Source organism: Entamoeba histolytica, genomic scaffold (genome assembly GCF_000208925.1).
Source record: "Entamoeba histolytica HM-1:IMSS scf_1104750518387 genomic scaffold, whole genome shotgun sequence".
NCBI classification, from domain to species: Eukaryota; Evosea; order Mastigamoebida; family Endamoebidae; genus Entamoeba; species Entamoeba histolytica.
Genome location: NW_001914937.1, coordinates 4,802 through 18,751, shown reverse-complemented (window position 1 = coordinate 18,751; position 13,950 = coordinate 4,802). Strand labels below are relative to the sequence as shown.

Genomic DNA, 13,950 nt, shown 5'->3' with positions numbered 1-13,950 from the left:
GTATTTGGAATACCAATAGACATTAATGAAGGACCAAATCATGGTACATTGGTTATTTTCAATATTGACAAACAAACTGATGATGAAACTCTTAAAACAATTTTTTCAAAGTATGGAGAAATAAAAGAGATTCGTGAAACTCCATCAAGAAAATATCATAAATTTATTGAGTATTTTGATTCAAGAAGTTCTGATGTTGCTCTTAAAGAATTAAATGATATTGAAATTAATGGAAGAAAAATAAAGATAGAAATTTCAAAACCAAACATTTCTAAACTTATCTTTCTTCAATGTGTTTCAAATCTTCTTGGTATTCCAAGAGAAGTACCAGTGATAATTCCTCCTTCTGAATTAATTGATTTAATCCAACATTATGCACAAGATACTGTAAAACATTATAATGAACATCAAAACGAAGAACAACTGGAACAAATTGAATTTGACAGCGAAGGAAATGTATTGGACAAAGTTAAAAACACTGTGATTATTAAAAATATCTCAAGAAGATGCTCTCATAATACTTTTATTAGATATCTTCAAAATTCCATTTCTTCATTTTATAAAAATGCTTTCTTATTTAGAGAGACTAATTCACAGACAGGTGTTGTTATTGTAACAAATCCATCTGTCATAGTCTCCTTATTTTCATGTTTCAATGATAAAATGATAGAGCCAAACCAAGAACAACTTTGTCAAGTGTATTATAGCAGATATCAAGATAAAGACTTCATAGAGAAGGTTGAGGAAATGATAAGATAAAACAGATTTGATTTGTTTAAGGAATTAAGATTTTTTTTTTTGAAGCAGAAGGAAACTATAAAAAATTAAACTTAAAATTTAAATTAATGAGTGATAAAAGAAAACAAGACGCTCTTAATTTAATTAAAGAAGCTGAAGGACATGTTAAAACAAGTCTCTTTAAATGGAAACCAGATAACACTTCTGCTGCTTCTTGTTATGAAAAAGCATCCAATATTTTTAGAGGACTTCAAATGTTTTATGAGGCTGGTGAGAATTTTTGTAGAGCAGGAGAATGTTATCAAAGAGAACGATTACCACTTCCTGCAGCAAGAGATTTTGAAAATGCAAGTGATAATTATTTAAGAGCTGAAAAATGGAAGGATATGGTTTCTGCAGCTGACACTGCAAGTGAATTATATGCAGAGACAAATCAATCAGAACGAGTTCCACAATGCTTAATTAAGAAAGCAAATGGACTAGAACACATTAATGGTGTTGAAGCTGTTAAAACTTATAAAAAAGCAATTGACCAATTTGTTGAAATAAAAAAGACAATGTTTATTGGTCAAAGCATCCAAAAAGCTATTTCATTTGGAGTTAAAGCAAAATTATATAATGAAACTATTGACTTTCTTGATAGTGCTATTATTGCACATATGTCAATGAAACAAGAACATGAAGTGAATAGAGATAGATTATCTCAAATTTTGATTTACTTTATTAATAATAAACTTCAAGATGCATCAAACTTATTAGACGATAAATTAGAATGTTTCATTGGAAGTGATGAGCATATTTTTGCAGCAAGATTTATGGATGCATATGAAGGAGGTGATGTTGAGACTTTTGAAAAGTTAAAAAATGACTCATCATTTAGATTTTGTAATCAAGAAATTGTCTTTAAAGTAAAAGACATTAATATTCCAAAAGATATTGTAGAAGCTGCTGAAAAAGCTAAGAAAGAAGCTCTTCCATCAGGTCCAATTCAATTTAATGAAGAATTTATGACCCAAAAAGAAGTAACTAAAACAGATACTATGTCTACTACTCATATTAGTCAAGAGCAAATGAAAGCATTTGAGTCATTAACTTCTGGACTTCCAGTTGCAATGGGACAATGTGCAAATACAGTTAACTCACAAGAAATTCCAGAGATAAATGAAGAAGATATGAGTGCTTTATTATAATGGAACTAAAGATATTTGACAATAACACAAATCCAATTAACTTTAAATTCAATAAGTTCAAAACAATTATTGTTTTAGATATAACCAAAACAATGGAAATTAGTGTCAGTAACTTTCCAATTTCCTTTGATTTCTCTTAAAGTTAATACAACAAAGTTTTGATTTCTTTTTAATGCTCCAGCATTTATTATTGGAATTAATTCATGGTTTACAAGTCCTTGAGAGTCATGAGTATGTCCATGAAGTACACAAGTAAGTCTTCTTTTATATGCAGGATTTTCAATTAATTTTGATAAAGCAGCACTACCAGTTTGCATAACAGATTTATTGTGTGAGAATTTTAAAGCAGTATGAGAACAAGATGGTCCATTATGAGTAACAATAATTAAACTATCAGTTATCTTTGTTGTAGGAACACTACCATCTTCAGGCATAATTTCATTAAGATGTACTTTGTATTGTTCATCAGTTTCATAAGGATATCCAACCTTATGACAAATATGTTTATCATATTGTGGAACAGAACCTCCACACCCAACAACAACAAGGTTATCTTTTAAATGATAAGCACAACGATGAAGATTAATAGAATTTTCTGTTAATTGAACTGAGTGATGCATACTATTATGGAATAAAGTAGTTGGGTCATGATTACCTGGAACATAAAGAACAGTGGAACAAAGTTTTTCTAATTCTTTAATAATTTTTTTACAATCATCTATAGAACTAGCAACAATATCAGGTTTGTCTTGATTATGGACATTCATATTGGCAAAATCGCCACAAACAATTAGATAGTCAACTTTAATATTATTAATCTTCCAATACTTTTCCATTCTTTCAACAAGATGCATATTTTGATGAATATCATTCACCACAGCAATCATTAATGGCTTTTGTGTTTCCATTTGAACAGAAGAGTCTTCTGTTTTATTTTTTTCTAGATGCAGATTAAATCCATTTGATTCTTTCTCATCTTCCTCAAATCATAGAAAGTAAACATTTTACAGATCTCTCCTTTGTTATAGGATATAATCCTTTTATTTTACTTAATTTTGGACTATTAGTAAAATAAAGAAAAATACCCAAAAATACCCCTACGTGTAAGTTTTTTTCCTAAAATTGTTGTCTTTTTATATCTTACATAAATTTATTCTCTTATTCAGTATTTTAATTTTTTGTTTTCTTATGGAAATCAATGGAACCAAATAAGTCCCAAAATGTTTTAAAAAAGGGAATAAAATAAAATAACAAGACATTGATATGTAAGACAATGAATAAAAAATATAACAGACAAACATCATATTACCAAACTAAGAAAAAAAAAAGATTTATTAGAATAAGTATTTTAAAATATAAAAATAATTTGTTAAGTTAAATATTTTATGTCTAATTTAAAGTCTATTTATTACTTTTTTTAAAAATTTCATTTGAAGAAAGAAAAAAAATATATATGTACAATCTAATCATTTCATAATGAATTTTTTGTTTGCAAAGATTACTCGAAAAATCCTTTTAATTGCAATTATTGGCGGTGGAGTACTTTATATTGTTTGTTAAAGTAATAATAAAGATAATGTAATAAAATAACCATATAGCCATTTGTATTTACAGTTTTGGTTTTGAATATATACTCTATTAATATGAGTGAAATATATAGTGATAAAATTGAAGTATATTATATAATAGCATTACTATCAATAATTTCAAGTGTATCATGTATTGTAATAATTATTTTTTCAATGATAATTTCAATAATTCAATTAATTAAAGGAAGTTTATGTAAAATAATAAATCATTTATTACTTTTCTTATTAGGAATTGTGATGGTAATTATTATTATTTCATTTATTGGATTATTCTTCACAAGTTTTGGATTTTTAAAGGGGTATGATATTATATTAACTGAACAAGAAAGAGGAATAATTGAAACAAAAGTTTGTTAAAAGAACGATAAAAAAAAAATGAAATGAATAAAATAGCATTTTAATAATATCTTAGCAATCATGTTGTTTTGAAGTATATTCAGAAAATAAACATATGATATATTCTGATAATTGTAAATGTCAATATTTTATACCAGATCAAAATATTTTAGATTCAAAATGTTCACAATGTATGACTATTGTTGAGTATGAAAAAAGTTCAAAAACTTTAATGGTACTTGGTGATATTTTTATTTTATTTAATATATTTTACTTAATATTATACTGTGCTTTATTCTTTTTATTGACTATCCCATACTTTAATAAATGGATTAAAAAACACACAAAGTTTGAACATTTTTAATTAATTTTTATTATTGTTTAATTAACAGAATTTGTTTTTAAATTAATGAATTAAATTTGTCCTTCAAATGGCATAAAAAGATGTGAGTCAGAAACAGTTCTGACATTTCTTGGTCTACTAGTAACTTTTCCAAGACTAACTGACCTGGGTCTCATTTCATTTTTCTTATCAATTCTAAGTACTTTATCAAACCAATCTTTATTAACTGTTTTCATTGCTTTAATTTCTTTTTTTAAGTCAAGAATTTGTTTTTTCTCTTTATACTCTTTTTCTGTTTTTTCTTTTAATAAATCAATTTTTGCTTTTAATTCTGCATCTGCTTGTTTCTCTTCTGGTTTTATATCTGTTTCTTCTTCTTCTTTAACTTCAACAACTAATTCTGAAAGTACAGTAACAATACTTTCCATTAATGTTGGTAATGAATAATTAAAACAGTCTAAGAAATCTGGGAAATTAAATGGATGATCAACATATTCAAATTGTTCAAAACATATATTTTCAGTGTTAATTTTTAATACTGAGGCTTTATTTTGATAGGCATCACAATAATTTGGTGCAGAAAATACTGTAATACATGGAGGGAGATCAATATTTTGCATAAAATAATGTAATTTAAATCCATCTTCCATTACTTGGTGTGCTCTAACTAAACAAATTAAATCATTTTTATTTAAAAAATTTAATAATCCTCTGAGTCCATACATAACTGATGTTTGTCTTAATGTATTATCAACAAAATCAGTATTTAACCATGCTTCTAATCTTCTTTTATCCATTGATTCTGGATGTGGTTGGTCTAATGGGTCAGACCATAATAAATCACACATAGCACCACTTGTAGGTGGTTCTTGAAATCTATTAATTTCATTATATTGTGATAATTTTTGAAGTTGAGGTGAAATACCTCCATGGGTACATAAAAATCTTCCTAATCCATTTCCTTCAATTAAAGCAGCTAATGGGAAACAATCAAAGAGAGAATGAATTTGATCAAGTAATTCAACTGAGTTATATTTATATTCACACTCAATATTAAATGTCATATTTTCTGTCATCATTCTACTTTCGTGATTTCCACGAAGTAAAAAGAATTTTTTTGGATTCATTAATTTTTGAGCTAAAAGATAAAAAAGGACTTCACAACCAAAATCTCCTCTATCAACATAATCACCCATAAACACATAACTACAATCTTCATTTTTTGTAATATCAAAAATAGTTAATAAATCATAAAATTGTCCATGAATATCTCCACATACATAAATAGGTGCTTGAAGAACTAATAAATTAGGTTCACTACTAAGAATTGTTTTTGCTCTTGAAATTAATTCTGCTGCACATTCTACTGTTAATTTACCTTCTCTTTGAAAATGGTTCTTTAATAATGTCAAATTAATACTACCATCTTGATTAAAGAGAACATTCTTTTGTAATAAACGAGTTTCAACATTATAATGTGTATCTATTGTTCGTTTTCCTAAATTAACTGGAGTATATTCTTGGTGTGTTTTTAAGCTATAACAAATCAATATCTCACTTTAAAAAAATTTAAATCTAATAAACTTACAAACAACTCACCATTCGCAGGAGTACAACTTGCTACACTTTCATACTTTTGTAATTTAGGACGTTCAAATTTTTTTACCTTTTGTTTATGAACTTCAATACCTTTCATTGATTTAGAACTGAATTTTTAATTATTAGGTTTTAATAATTGTAGCTAAAACTTTTAAATTAATTTTTTTTTTAAAACAATACACTTATGAAATAACAGTTTTTTAACTTCCTTTCAAAAACTTTTTTGAACAAATCTCTAAAAATATAAAAAAGAAAATTTAAAAAACTTAAAACTTCATCGAGAAAAATTAAATCTTAAAAAGGAAAGTTAAAAAATGGAAATTGAACATACCATCAATGAAGTAGAATCTTGTCAATCACTTGCCTCAAGTGATTATGATGCTGCTTATTCTAATCTTATTGCTATAGAAAAATATGCTAGAAATGAAGAAAAAACAGATTTATTACTTAAAGTTGTAGAAGGATTATTGTCAAATGCATGGAAATATAAAACAGTAGAAAGTGTTGTTGATGTTTTTAATTTTATTTTAGGAAGAAGAGCACAACAAAAAACAGCAATTACAAAAGCTGTTCAAATATGTTCAAGTTATATTCCTGAATTAAAGAATAAAAATGTTAAAGGTTATGAATTATTAGCAAAAACAATTTGTACACAAACTGAAGGAAAAGTTTTTGTTGATGTTTTAAGAGCACAAATAGTAAAAGACTTCGCATTATATCTTGAAGAGAATAAAAGATTAGATGAAGCAACTCAAATAATGCAAAGTATGCATATTGAAACATTTACCTCATTAGATAAAAAAGAAAGAATGGATTTTTTGTTAGTTCAATTTAGAATTGCATTAGAATGTGAAGATTATTTAAGAGTATTATTATTATCTAATAAAGTTAATAGAACAACTATTCAAAGTGAAGGATTTGAAGAATTAAGATTAGAATTTTGTAGATTAATGATTCAATATAATATTCATGAAAATAATTATATTGAGAATTGTAGAATGATGTTAATGATTTATGATACATTAAAGTCTTTATCTTCTGAACTTAAAATGGAAATTAGTGAAAATAAATTTTTAAGAAAACAAGAGTATTGTTTAGATTCTTCACTTGCATTAAAATTATCTGTTATATTTTTAATTTGTGCTGATTTTATTCCTGAAAAAAAAGACTTATTAGTTAGATTAAAATCAATTCGTGAATTAGAAAATTTCCCTCCTTATCAAACTGCTGTTCAAATGTTCCTTACAGAAGAAGTTATTGATTCTAATAAATGGATTCCAGTATATGTTCAATTATATAATTCTGAATGTTTAAGTCATCTTAATATTTCATCTGATGAAATTAGTAATCATCTTAAATTACAAATTACCCAACATAATATTAGAATGATTGCCAAATATTATCATGATATTACTCTTTCTCGTTTCTCTCAACTTCTTGGTATTTCATTAGAAGAATTAGAAAAACAAATATGTGCCCTTGTTAATTTGAAACAAATTTATGCCAAAATTAATAGACCTAAAGGAATTGTTTCTTTTGTTAAATCAAAAGATCCTAAAGAAGTTTTAGATATTTGGACAGAAGATATTAAACAATTACTTACGTTGGTTAATGATACATGTTTCCTTATTGAAACAGAAAAAATGGTCCATCAAAATTAATTTAAATCTTTTTTTTTTTAAAGAACTTTTTAATTTAAAAGTAATAAACCTTCATTATGAGTACAACCGTTGTTTTAGATAATGAAATTCAAAGCACTTTGATTAATGGTAATTATTTGGAAATTCGTCCTCTTGGAGCGGGAAGAGAAGTTGGTAGGTCTTGTTTTATATTAAAGTATATGGGCCATAATATTATGTTAGATTGTGGTGTTCATCCTGCAAAACCTCATGGAGAAGCAGCACTTCCTTTATTTGAACATGCAGATATTGATTCTATTGAATTATTATGTGTTACACATTATCATGTAGATCATTGTGCATCATTGCCATATCTTATATTAGAAAGACAATTTAAAGGAAAAGTGTTAATGACCCCTCCAACTAAAGAAATTTTTGGGGAGCTCTTTAAAGAATTTCATCAAATGTCATCAACAATACAACCACCAAAATCTGTTAATCCAAAAGAAGTAATAGATAGAATAGATACAATTAAATTTCATGAATTACAAGAATACAATGGAATGAAAATATGGTGTTTTAATGCTGGTCATATTCTTGGAGCTGCAATGTTTTGTATTGAAATTAATGGAGTAAAAATATTATATACTGGAGACTTTTCTGGAGAAACAGATAGGCATTTACAAGCTGCAGAAGTACCACCATTTCAAATAGATGTGATGATGTGTGAAAGTACGTATGGAATTATTGAACAAGAATCACGAATAGATCGTGAAAATGCATTTATTCGTCAAATTATTGAAATATTAAAACGAGGAGGAAAATGTTTAATTCCTGTATTTTCATTAGGAAGAGCTCAAGAATTTGAACTTATATTAGAAGAGTATTGGCAAAATCATAAAGATCTTTGGTCAGTTTCGATTTTTTTCTTTTCATCAATTGCAAAAAAATGTACAACGTATTTTGAAAAGTTTACATCATTTATGAATCAAGAATTAAGAAAGAAAACAAAACAAGCATTTGATTTTAAATTTATTAGAGAAGGTAGTTCTAGTGTTGATGATGGAGCTATTGATTATAAACCATGTGTAGTAATGGCATCTCCTGGAATGTTACAAGATGGTATATCTAGAAAGATATTTGAAAGATGGTGTACTGATAAAAAGAATGGAGTTATTATTCCTGGATATTGTGTTGAAGGAACTTTAGCAAAAGACTTAATTTTGGATAGTACAAAACCATTTATTAATTCAGAAGGAGATCAAGTTGTTCCAAAATGTTCAGTAACTGAAATAAGTTTTTGTGCTCATAGTGATTTTGCTCATACCCGTAAATTTATTGGTAATGTTAAACCAAAACATCTTGTTCTTATTCATGGTGAAGGTAAATCAATGGAACAATTACATAATGCATTAAAAAAAGAATATCCTGAACTTAATATTTATATGCCTTGTAATACTCAACCAATTAAAATTCCTATTCAACCAAAACATGAAGTTAGATTATTAGGTGAAATTGCATCAAATATTTTAAAAATGGAAGAAGAAAAGAAAGAGAAAGAAATTATTTTTAATGCAGTTTATTTACAAAATACAAAAGATGTTGACACTGTTGTTGTAAAAGCAAAAGATGTTGAAAGGTTTTCTTCTTTCCACTCAAATGAAATTTATCAACATTTATATTTTCCTTGTTTAATACCACTTAAAGAAACAATAGATATTCTTAAAGGATTTTATCCTGAAACTATATTTAATGAAGAAAACAATACTGCCCAAATTAAAGGAATTCAAATTAAATATGAAAATAATGATCTTTGTATATCTTGGCAAAATGATATTATTACTGATATCCTAATTGATCACATCATTGTTCTATTACTTGAAATGGGTATTAGTGAAAAAAAAGACCGTCCAAGAAAAATTCCTCAACTTGAAGATGTTAGTCTTGATTTAGTACTTGATCTCTTATCAAATAAATTTGAATCTGCTATGATTTTAAAAAATAAAGATGACGTCCAAAAAGCATATGACAATATTAATCAAATAAACAAAGATTTAATTTCAAAAAATGAAACTAACGATGAACAACAGAAAGATGAAATTAAAGATGAAAAAAGTAAAGATGAAAATAAAAATGAAGTTAAAGATGAAACCAAACAAGAGAGTGTTAAGGAAGTTGTTGAACAAAAAATAGAGGAAGAATTTTGTATTAAAGAAAATGTACCTTATATTTTAATCCATGAAAACTCAAATTCGGTTTTAGTAGAATGGCCATCACTTACTCCTTTTGGATTCGACAAAGACTTATTAAAAAGGTTGAATAGTGTTTTACCAAAAATTTTGTTAACAATGAAAAACACATTTTAATTAAATTTGTTATTTCTATTTTCAATTAAATCTTTTAAAATTTTCTTCAAAAATAATATATAATATTCCATCATTAAGTTATGTAAAAAGTGAGAGTCATATTCTTTACTTTATACTTTTTGTTTCTTTCAATATTTAAAAATAATAGATTTAAAAAAAAAAACAGTTTTTTATATCACTTTTTCTTTTTATTATTGTTTTATTGTTTTTCAATAATTTTATTTAATTTTAATATTTAAAAATAAGTTTATTGTTTTTCAATAAAAGTGTTTATGTTAGTTTGAAATAGTTTCATAATACATTAAAAAGTATAAAAACAAATAATTATTGAATTATCGAATAAGAGTTGTTATATGAAAGTGAGAAATTTTATATAGAGAGTTTAAACAAATTTATGGATATTGATTTTTATTTCTTTCAAGACAAATTTGTTATGAAAATAATAAAGTAGCTATCAAAACACACTATTTCTTCTTTCTCTAATTAATAAAGTCAAACATATACGTATTAATAAACTAGATGGAATATTAAGTAAAATTATATGAAATTGTGTTATTTAACAAAAGAATTTATTTTGTTATTTTTTTTTATTGAGAATAAATGAATTAATTTCAAGTAATTTTAAAAGAAATGAAAAACAATGAAATTTCATTTAGTTTCAATCTTAAAAGAATAAACAATTTAAAAAATATTTTTATTTTGTCACGATATTAATATGATATATATAACATTTTAAAACATTCAAAGTTAAATAATAAATCAAAAGAAATAAAAAAGGACTAAAAAATTTGATATTTTTTGAATTTTGAAATAGTCAGAACTTATCTTTTATCACTTTTTTCTCCTAATAAAATTTATGACAATATCGTTATTCTATAACAATGAGTAATTATCTAAAGAATGACCAATTGACGGTATATGTCTTGAGACCAAAGTCAACAATAAAATAAGTAAAGAAATAAAGTAGAAATAAGAAATATGCTCAAAAGGTGCCACACAATTGTTACGTGGCGAAACAATAAAAAGAACTACAAGAAATAAAAACATAAAACATGTTTACTCTTTTCCTTCTCATTGCACTAAGCAGTGCTAAGGTTTATTTCCATGAAACATTTGAGAATCGAGACAAATGGATCGATTCAACATCTTCAGGAAAGGCATTAGGACCATTTAAAATAGTAAGTGGGAAATGGTATGGAGATGCTAATAATAAAGGACTTCAAACATCAGAAGACAACAAATTTTATATTGCAGCAGCTAAACTTGATGAAGAGTTTAGTAATAAAGATAAAAATTTGATTGTTCAATACAATCTTAAATTTGAACAAGGAATTGATTGTGGAGGAGGATATATTAAATTACTTCCAAAGAAATCAATTGAAAGTGAAGAGAAATTTACACCTGAATCTGAATATAATATTATGTTTGGACCAGATGTATGTGGAGGATCAAAAAGAACACATGTTATTATGAATTATAAAGGAAAGAATAATTTAATTAGAAAAGAAATTAAATGTGAATCAGATGATATTTCACATTTATACACATTAATTATTAGACCAAATAATACCTATGTAGTTAAAATTGATGGAGTAGAAAAACAAGAAGGAAAGTTTGATGAAGATTGGGATATGTTAGCACCAAAAGAAATTGATGATCCAAATGTCTCAAAACCAGCTGATTGGGTTGATGAAAAGGAAATTGATGATCCAAATGATAAGAAACCAGAAGGATGGGATGATATTCCTAAAACTATTGTTGATCCAAATGCTAAGAAACCAGAAGAATGGAATGATGAAGATGATGGAGAATGGGAAGCACCAACAATTGAAAATCCAGAATATAAAGGAGAATGGAAGCCTAAGAGAATTCCTAATCCAGCATATAAAGGAGAATGGGTACATCCACAAATTGCAAATCCAGACTATGTTTATGACCCAGAATTGTATAAATATGATTCATTTGCTTATATTGGAATTGATGTTTGGCAAGTTAAAGCAGGAACTATTTATGATGATATTTTAATTACCGATGATATTGAAGAAGCAGAAAAAGAAGCTAAAGTTATTTTAGAAAGAAATGCAGCTGAAAAGAAAATGAGAGACGAAATAAAAGAAGCAGAAAAACAAAAAGAAGAAGAAGCTAAAAAAGAAGCAGAAAAACAAAAAGAAGAAGAGACTAAAGAAGAAATTAAGAAAGAAGAAAACAAAGAAGAGCTTTAAATGATTTTCATTGTTAAAACATTGTTAAAAAAAAAGAAAATTAAATAAAATTTTTTTTTTAAATTTGAAAAGAAAAGAATAAAAAGAGAGAAAAAAGAGTTAATTGAATTAACAAATAAAATTAGAAGAAAGTTAAAAGAATAAAAAGAAAACTAAAAATATGAACGTCAAACTAAAAAATCAAAAAGAAGTTCAAAAAGGAACTTGAATTAAAAAATAGTAAAATAGTCTTATGTCAACTGAAGCAGAATTAAAAACTCTTCTTGCTCAAGTCATGAATAGACTTGAAACAGTAACAGCAAGATTAGAAAAATTAGAAGGAAATACTACTAATAGTACTAAATCATCTACAAGTAATTCAACATGTGAATGTGGTGATGTTCCAAAGGCAGTTCAAGCATTTAAAGAACTTATTGAAGAATATCTTAAACCACAAGTTGAAGCTGCACAAGGATTTGATGAAATTCTTGGGAAATGTATGAATGACTTCCTTAATGTTGCAGAACAAGTGTCAGGATTAATTGAAGTTGCAGCAAAATCACAAAAACCAACACAAGAAGAGTTCCAAAAAATGATTCAACCAATTTCTGAGAAGATGATGGCTGTTGGAGAATATAAAGATAAAAATTTCAAGAGTCCATATATTAATTATCTTAGTGCTATTGGAGAAGCTGTTCCAGTATTTGGATGGATTTGTGTTGAAAAAACACCAGCACCATATGTTGCAGATCTTATTCCAGGATCAGAATTTTATACTAATAAAGTCCTTGTTGCTACTAAAGGAAAAGAACAAAATAAATATGATTGGGCACTTAATTTCATTAAATTCTTAAAAGAAATGGTTGTTTATATTAAACAATATCATACTACTGGACTTACTTGGAATCCAAAAGGAGGTGTTGCTTCTGCACAAGCTGCTCCTGTTGCACCAAAAGTTGAAACACCAAAAGAAGAACCTAAACCTGTTGTTAAACAACAACAACCAAATCCAGCTGGTTTATTTGCTGAATTAAATAAAGGAACAGCTATTTCTGGAGGACTTAAACATGTTACTGCTGATATGAAAACTAAGAATATGAAACCAGAGGATAAAGTTCCACTTGAACCAAAGAAAGTTACCACTAACACACCAAAACCAGCAACAGCTAAATCAGTAGTTCAAAAACCACCAAAGATTGAAAAGAATCTTAATAAATGGGATATTTCATATCATAATGGCAATAAGAATATTGAAATTGATGGTACTTTCCAAGACTCTATTTATATATTCAAATGTGAAAATTCAGCAGTTAAAGTTAATGGAAAGATCAATTGTATTTCAGTTGATGGATGTAAGAAACTTACTTTAATTTGTGATACCATTGTTTCATATGTTGAAGTTATTAATTGTAACTCAATTGATATTAGAGTTATTGAATTAACACCAACTGTCAACATTGATAAATCACAATCAGTTAATGTTCATTTGTCTGAAAAAGCTCTTGATGGTAATACTACTGTTAATACATCAAAATGTGATGCTGTTAACATTTCATTCCCTAATCCAGAGGATAAAGAAGATGAAGTTGAATATCCAATTCCAGAACAAATTTACACTATTGTTAAAGAGAATAAGTTATATCCTCAAATTTATTTCCATGATAAATCATCTTATTACTTCCCAAAATAAGTAATTCAATTTTTTGATCAAATTCTTTTTTATTATTCTTTTTTTTTCTTCTTTATTTATGAAAAAAAAAAGATGCATTACAGGAGACACCACAAAAAATATAAAAAAACAAATAACCAAAAAAGAAGAAATTCACATCAACCAAGAAATATAAATGACAGAAGAATGAGTGAAAATAGGTATTATCTGTATGGACAGAGATACATGAATATTCACACTAATCATTACAATAATAATTATTACCATAAATATCACAACATAGATGATACAAATCGTTTC

The 13,950-nt window shown here is 26.3% G+C and overlaps 8 protein-coding genes across 8 annotated transcripts in view, besides 1 other annotated feature; 6 read left to right on the top strand and 2 right to left on the bottom strand.

The window, feature by feature from the left end:
* EHI_136220 (uncharacterized protein) overlaps window positions 1-759 on the top strand; it is a gene marked incomplete at both ends in the record, with an annotated part of 1,176 nt that extends 417 nt beyond the window's left edge. Inside the window, one exon of the mRNA XM_001913698.1 lies at window positions 1-759. This exon is cut by the window's left edge and continues 417 nt beyond it. Coding sequence (XP_001913733.1) covers window positions 1-759 — 759 coding nt within the window.
* An 86-nt stretch (window positions 760-845) lies between these two features.
* On the top strand, window positions 846-1,994 carry EHI_136210 (soluble NSF attachment protein gamma isoform, putative; the record flags this gene model as incomplete). Its single annotated transcript, XM_650155.2, has 1 exon — window positions 846-1,994. One exon carries the CDS (start codon window positions 846-848, stop codon window positions 1,926-1,928), a length of 1,083 nt encoding a protein of 360 aa, XP_655247.1. The 3' UTR covers window positions 1,929-1,994.
* An 8-nt stretch (window positions 1,995-2,002) lies between these two features.
* On the bottom strand, window positions 2,003-2,836 carry EHI_136200 (ser/thr protein phosphatase family protein; the record flags this gene model as incomplete). Its single annotated transcript, XM_650154.1, has 1 exon — window positions 2,003-2,836. One exon carries the CDS (start codon window positions 2,834-2,836, stop codon window positions 2,003-2,005), a length of 834 nt encoding a protein of 277 aa, XP_655246.1.
* Window positions 2,837-4,267: 1,431 nt separating this feature from the next.
* Window positions 4,268-5,892, bottom strand: EHI_136190 (Ser/Thr protein phosphatase, putative; the record flags this gene model as incomplete). Its single annotated transcript, XM_650152.1, has 2 exons — window positions 4,268-5,732; window positions 5,789-5,892. The coding sequence occupies 2 exons, from the start codon at window positions 5,890-5,892 to the stop codon at window positions 4,268-4,270; spliced, it is 1,569 nt and encodes a 522-aa protein (XP_655244.1).
* A 217-nt stretch (window positions 5,893-6,109) lies between these two features.
* On the top strand, window positions 6,110-7,456 carry EHI_136180 (proteasome regulatory subunit, putative; the record flags this gene model as incomplete). The annotated part of the gene is made up of 1 exon (XM_650151.1): window positions 6,110-7,456. One exon carries the CDS (start codon window positions 6,110-6,112, stop codon window positions 7,454-7,456), a length of 1,347 nt encoding a protein of 448 aa, XP_655243.1.
* A 56-nt stretch (window positions 7,457-7,512) lies between these two features.
* On the top strand, window positions 7,513-9,780 carry EHI_136170 (cleavage and polyadenylation specificity factor 73 kDa subunit, putative; the record flags this gene model as incomplete). The annotated part of the gene is made up of 1 exon (XM_650150.1): window positions 7,513-9,780. One exon carries the CDS (start codon window positions 7,513-7,515, stop codon window positions 9,778-9,780), a length of 2,268 nt encoding a protein of 755 aa, XP_655242.1.
* Window positions 9,781-10,832: 1,052 nt separating this feature from the next.
* Window positions 10,833-12,002, top strand: EHI_136160 (calreticulin, putative; the record flags this gene model as incomplete). The annotated part of the gene is made up of 1 exon (XM_650149.1): window positions 10,833-12,002. The coding sequence occupies one exon, from the start codon at window positions 10,833-10,835 to the stop codon at window positions 12,000-12,002; it is 1,170 nt and encodes a 389-aa protein (XP_655241.1).
* Window positions 12,003-12,234: 232 nt separating this feature from the next.
* EHI_136150 (adenylyl cyclase-associated protein, putative) lies at window positions 12,235-13,690 on the top strand (the record flags this gene model as incomplete). The annotated part of the gene is made up of 1 exon (XM_650148.2): window positions 12,235-13,690. The coding sequence occupies one exon, from the start codon at window positions 12,235-12,237 to the stop codon at window positions 13,669-13,671; it is 1,437 nt and encodes a 478-aa protein (XP_655240.2). The 3' UTR covers window positions 13,672-13,690.
* A 51-nt stretch (window positions 13,691-13,741) lies between these two features.
* Window positions 13,742-13,950: part of a repeat region that runs on past the window's edge.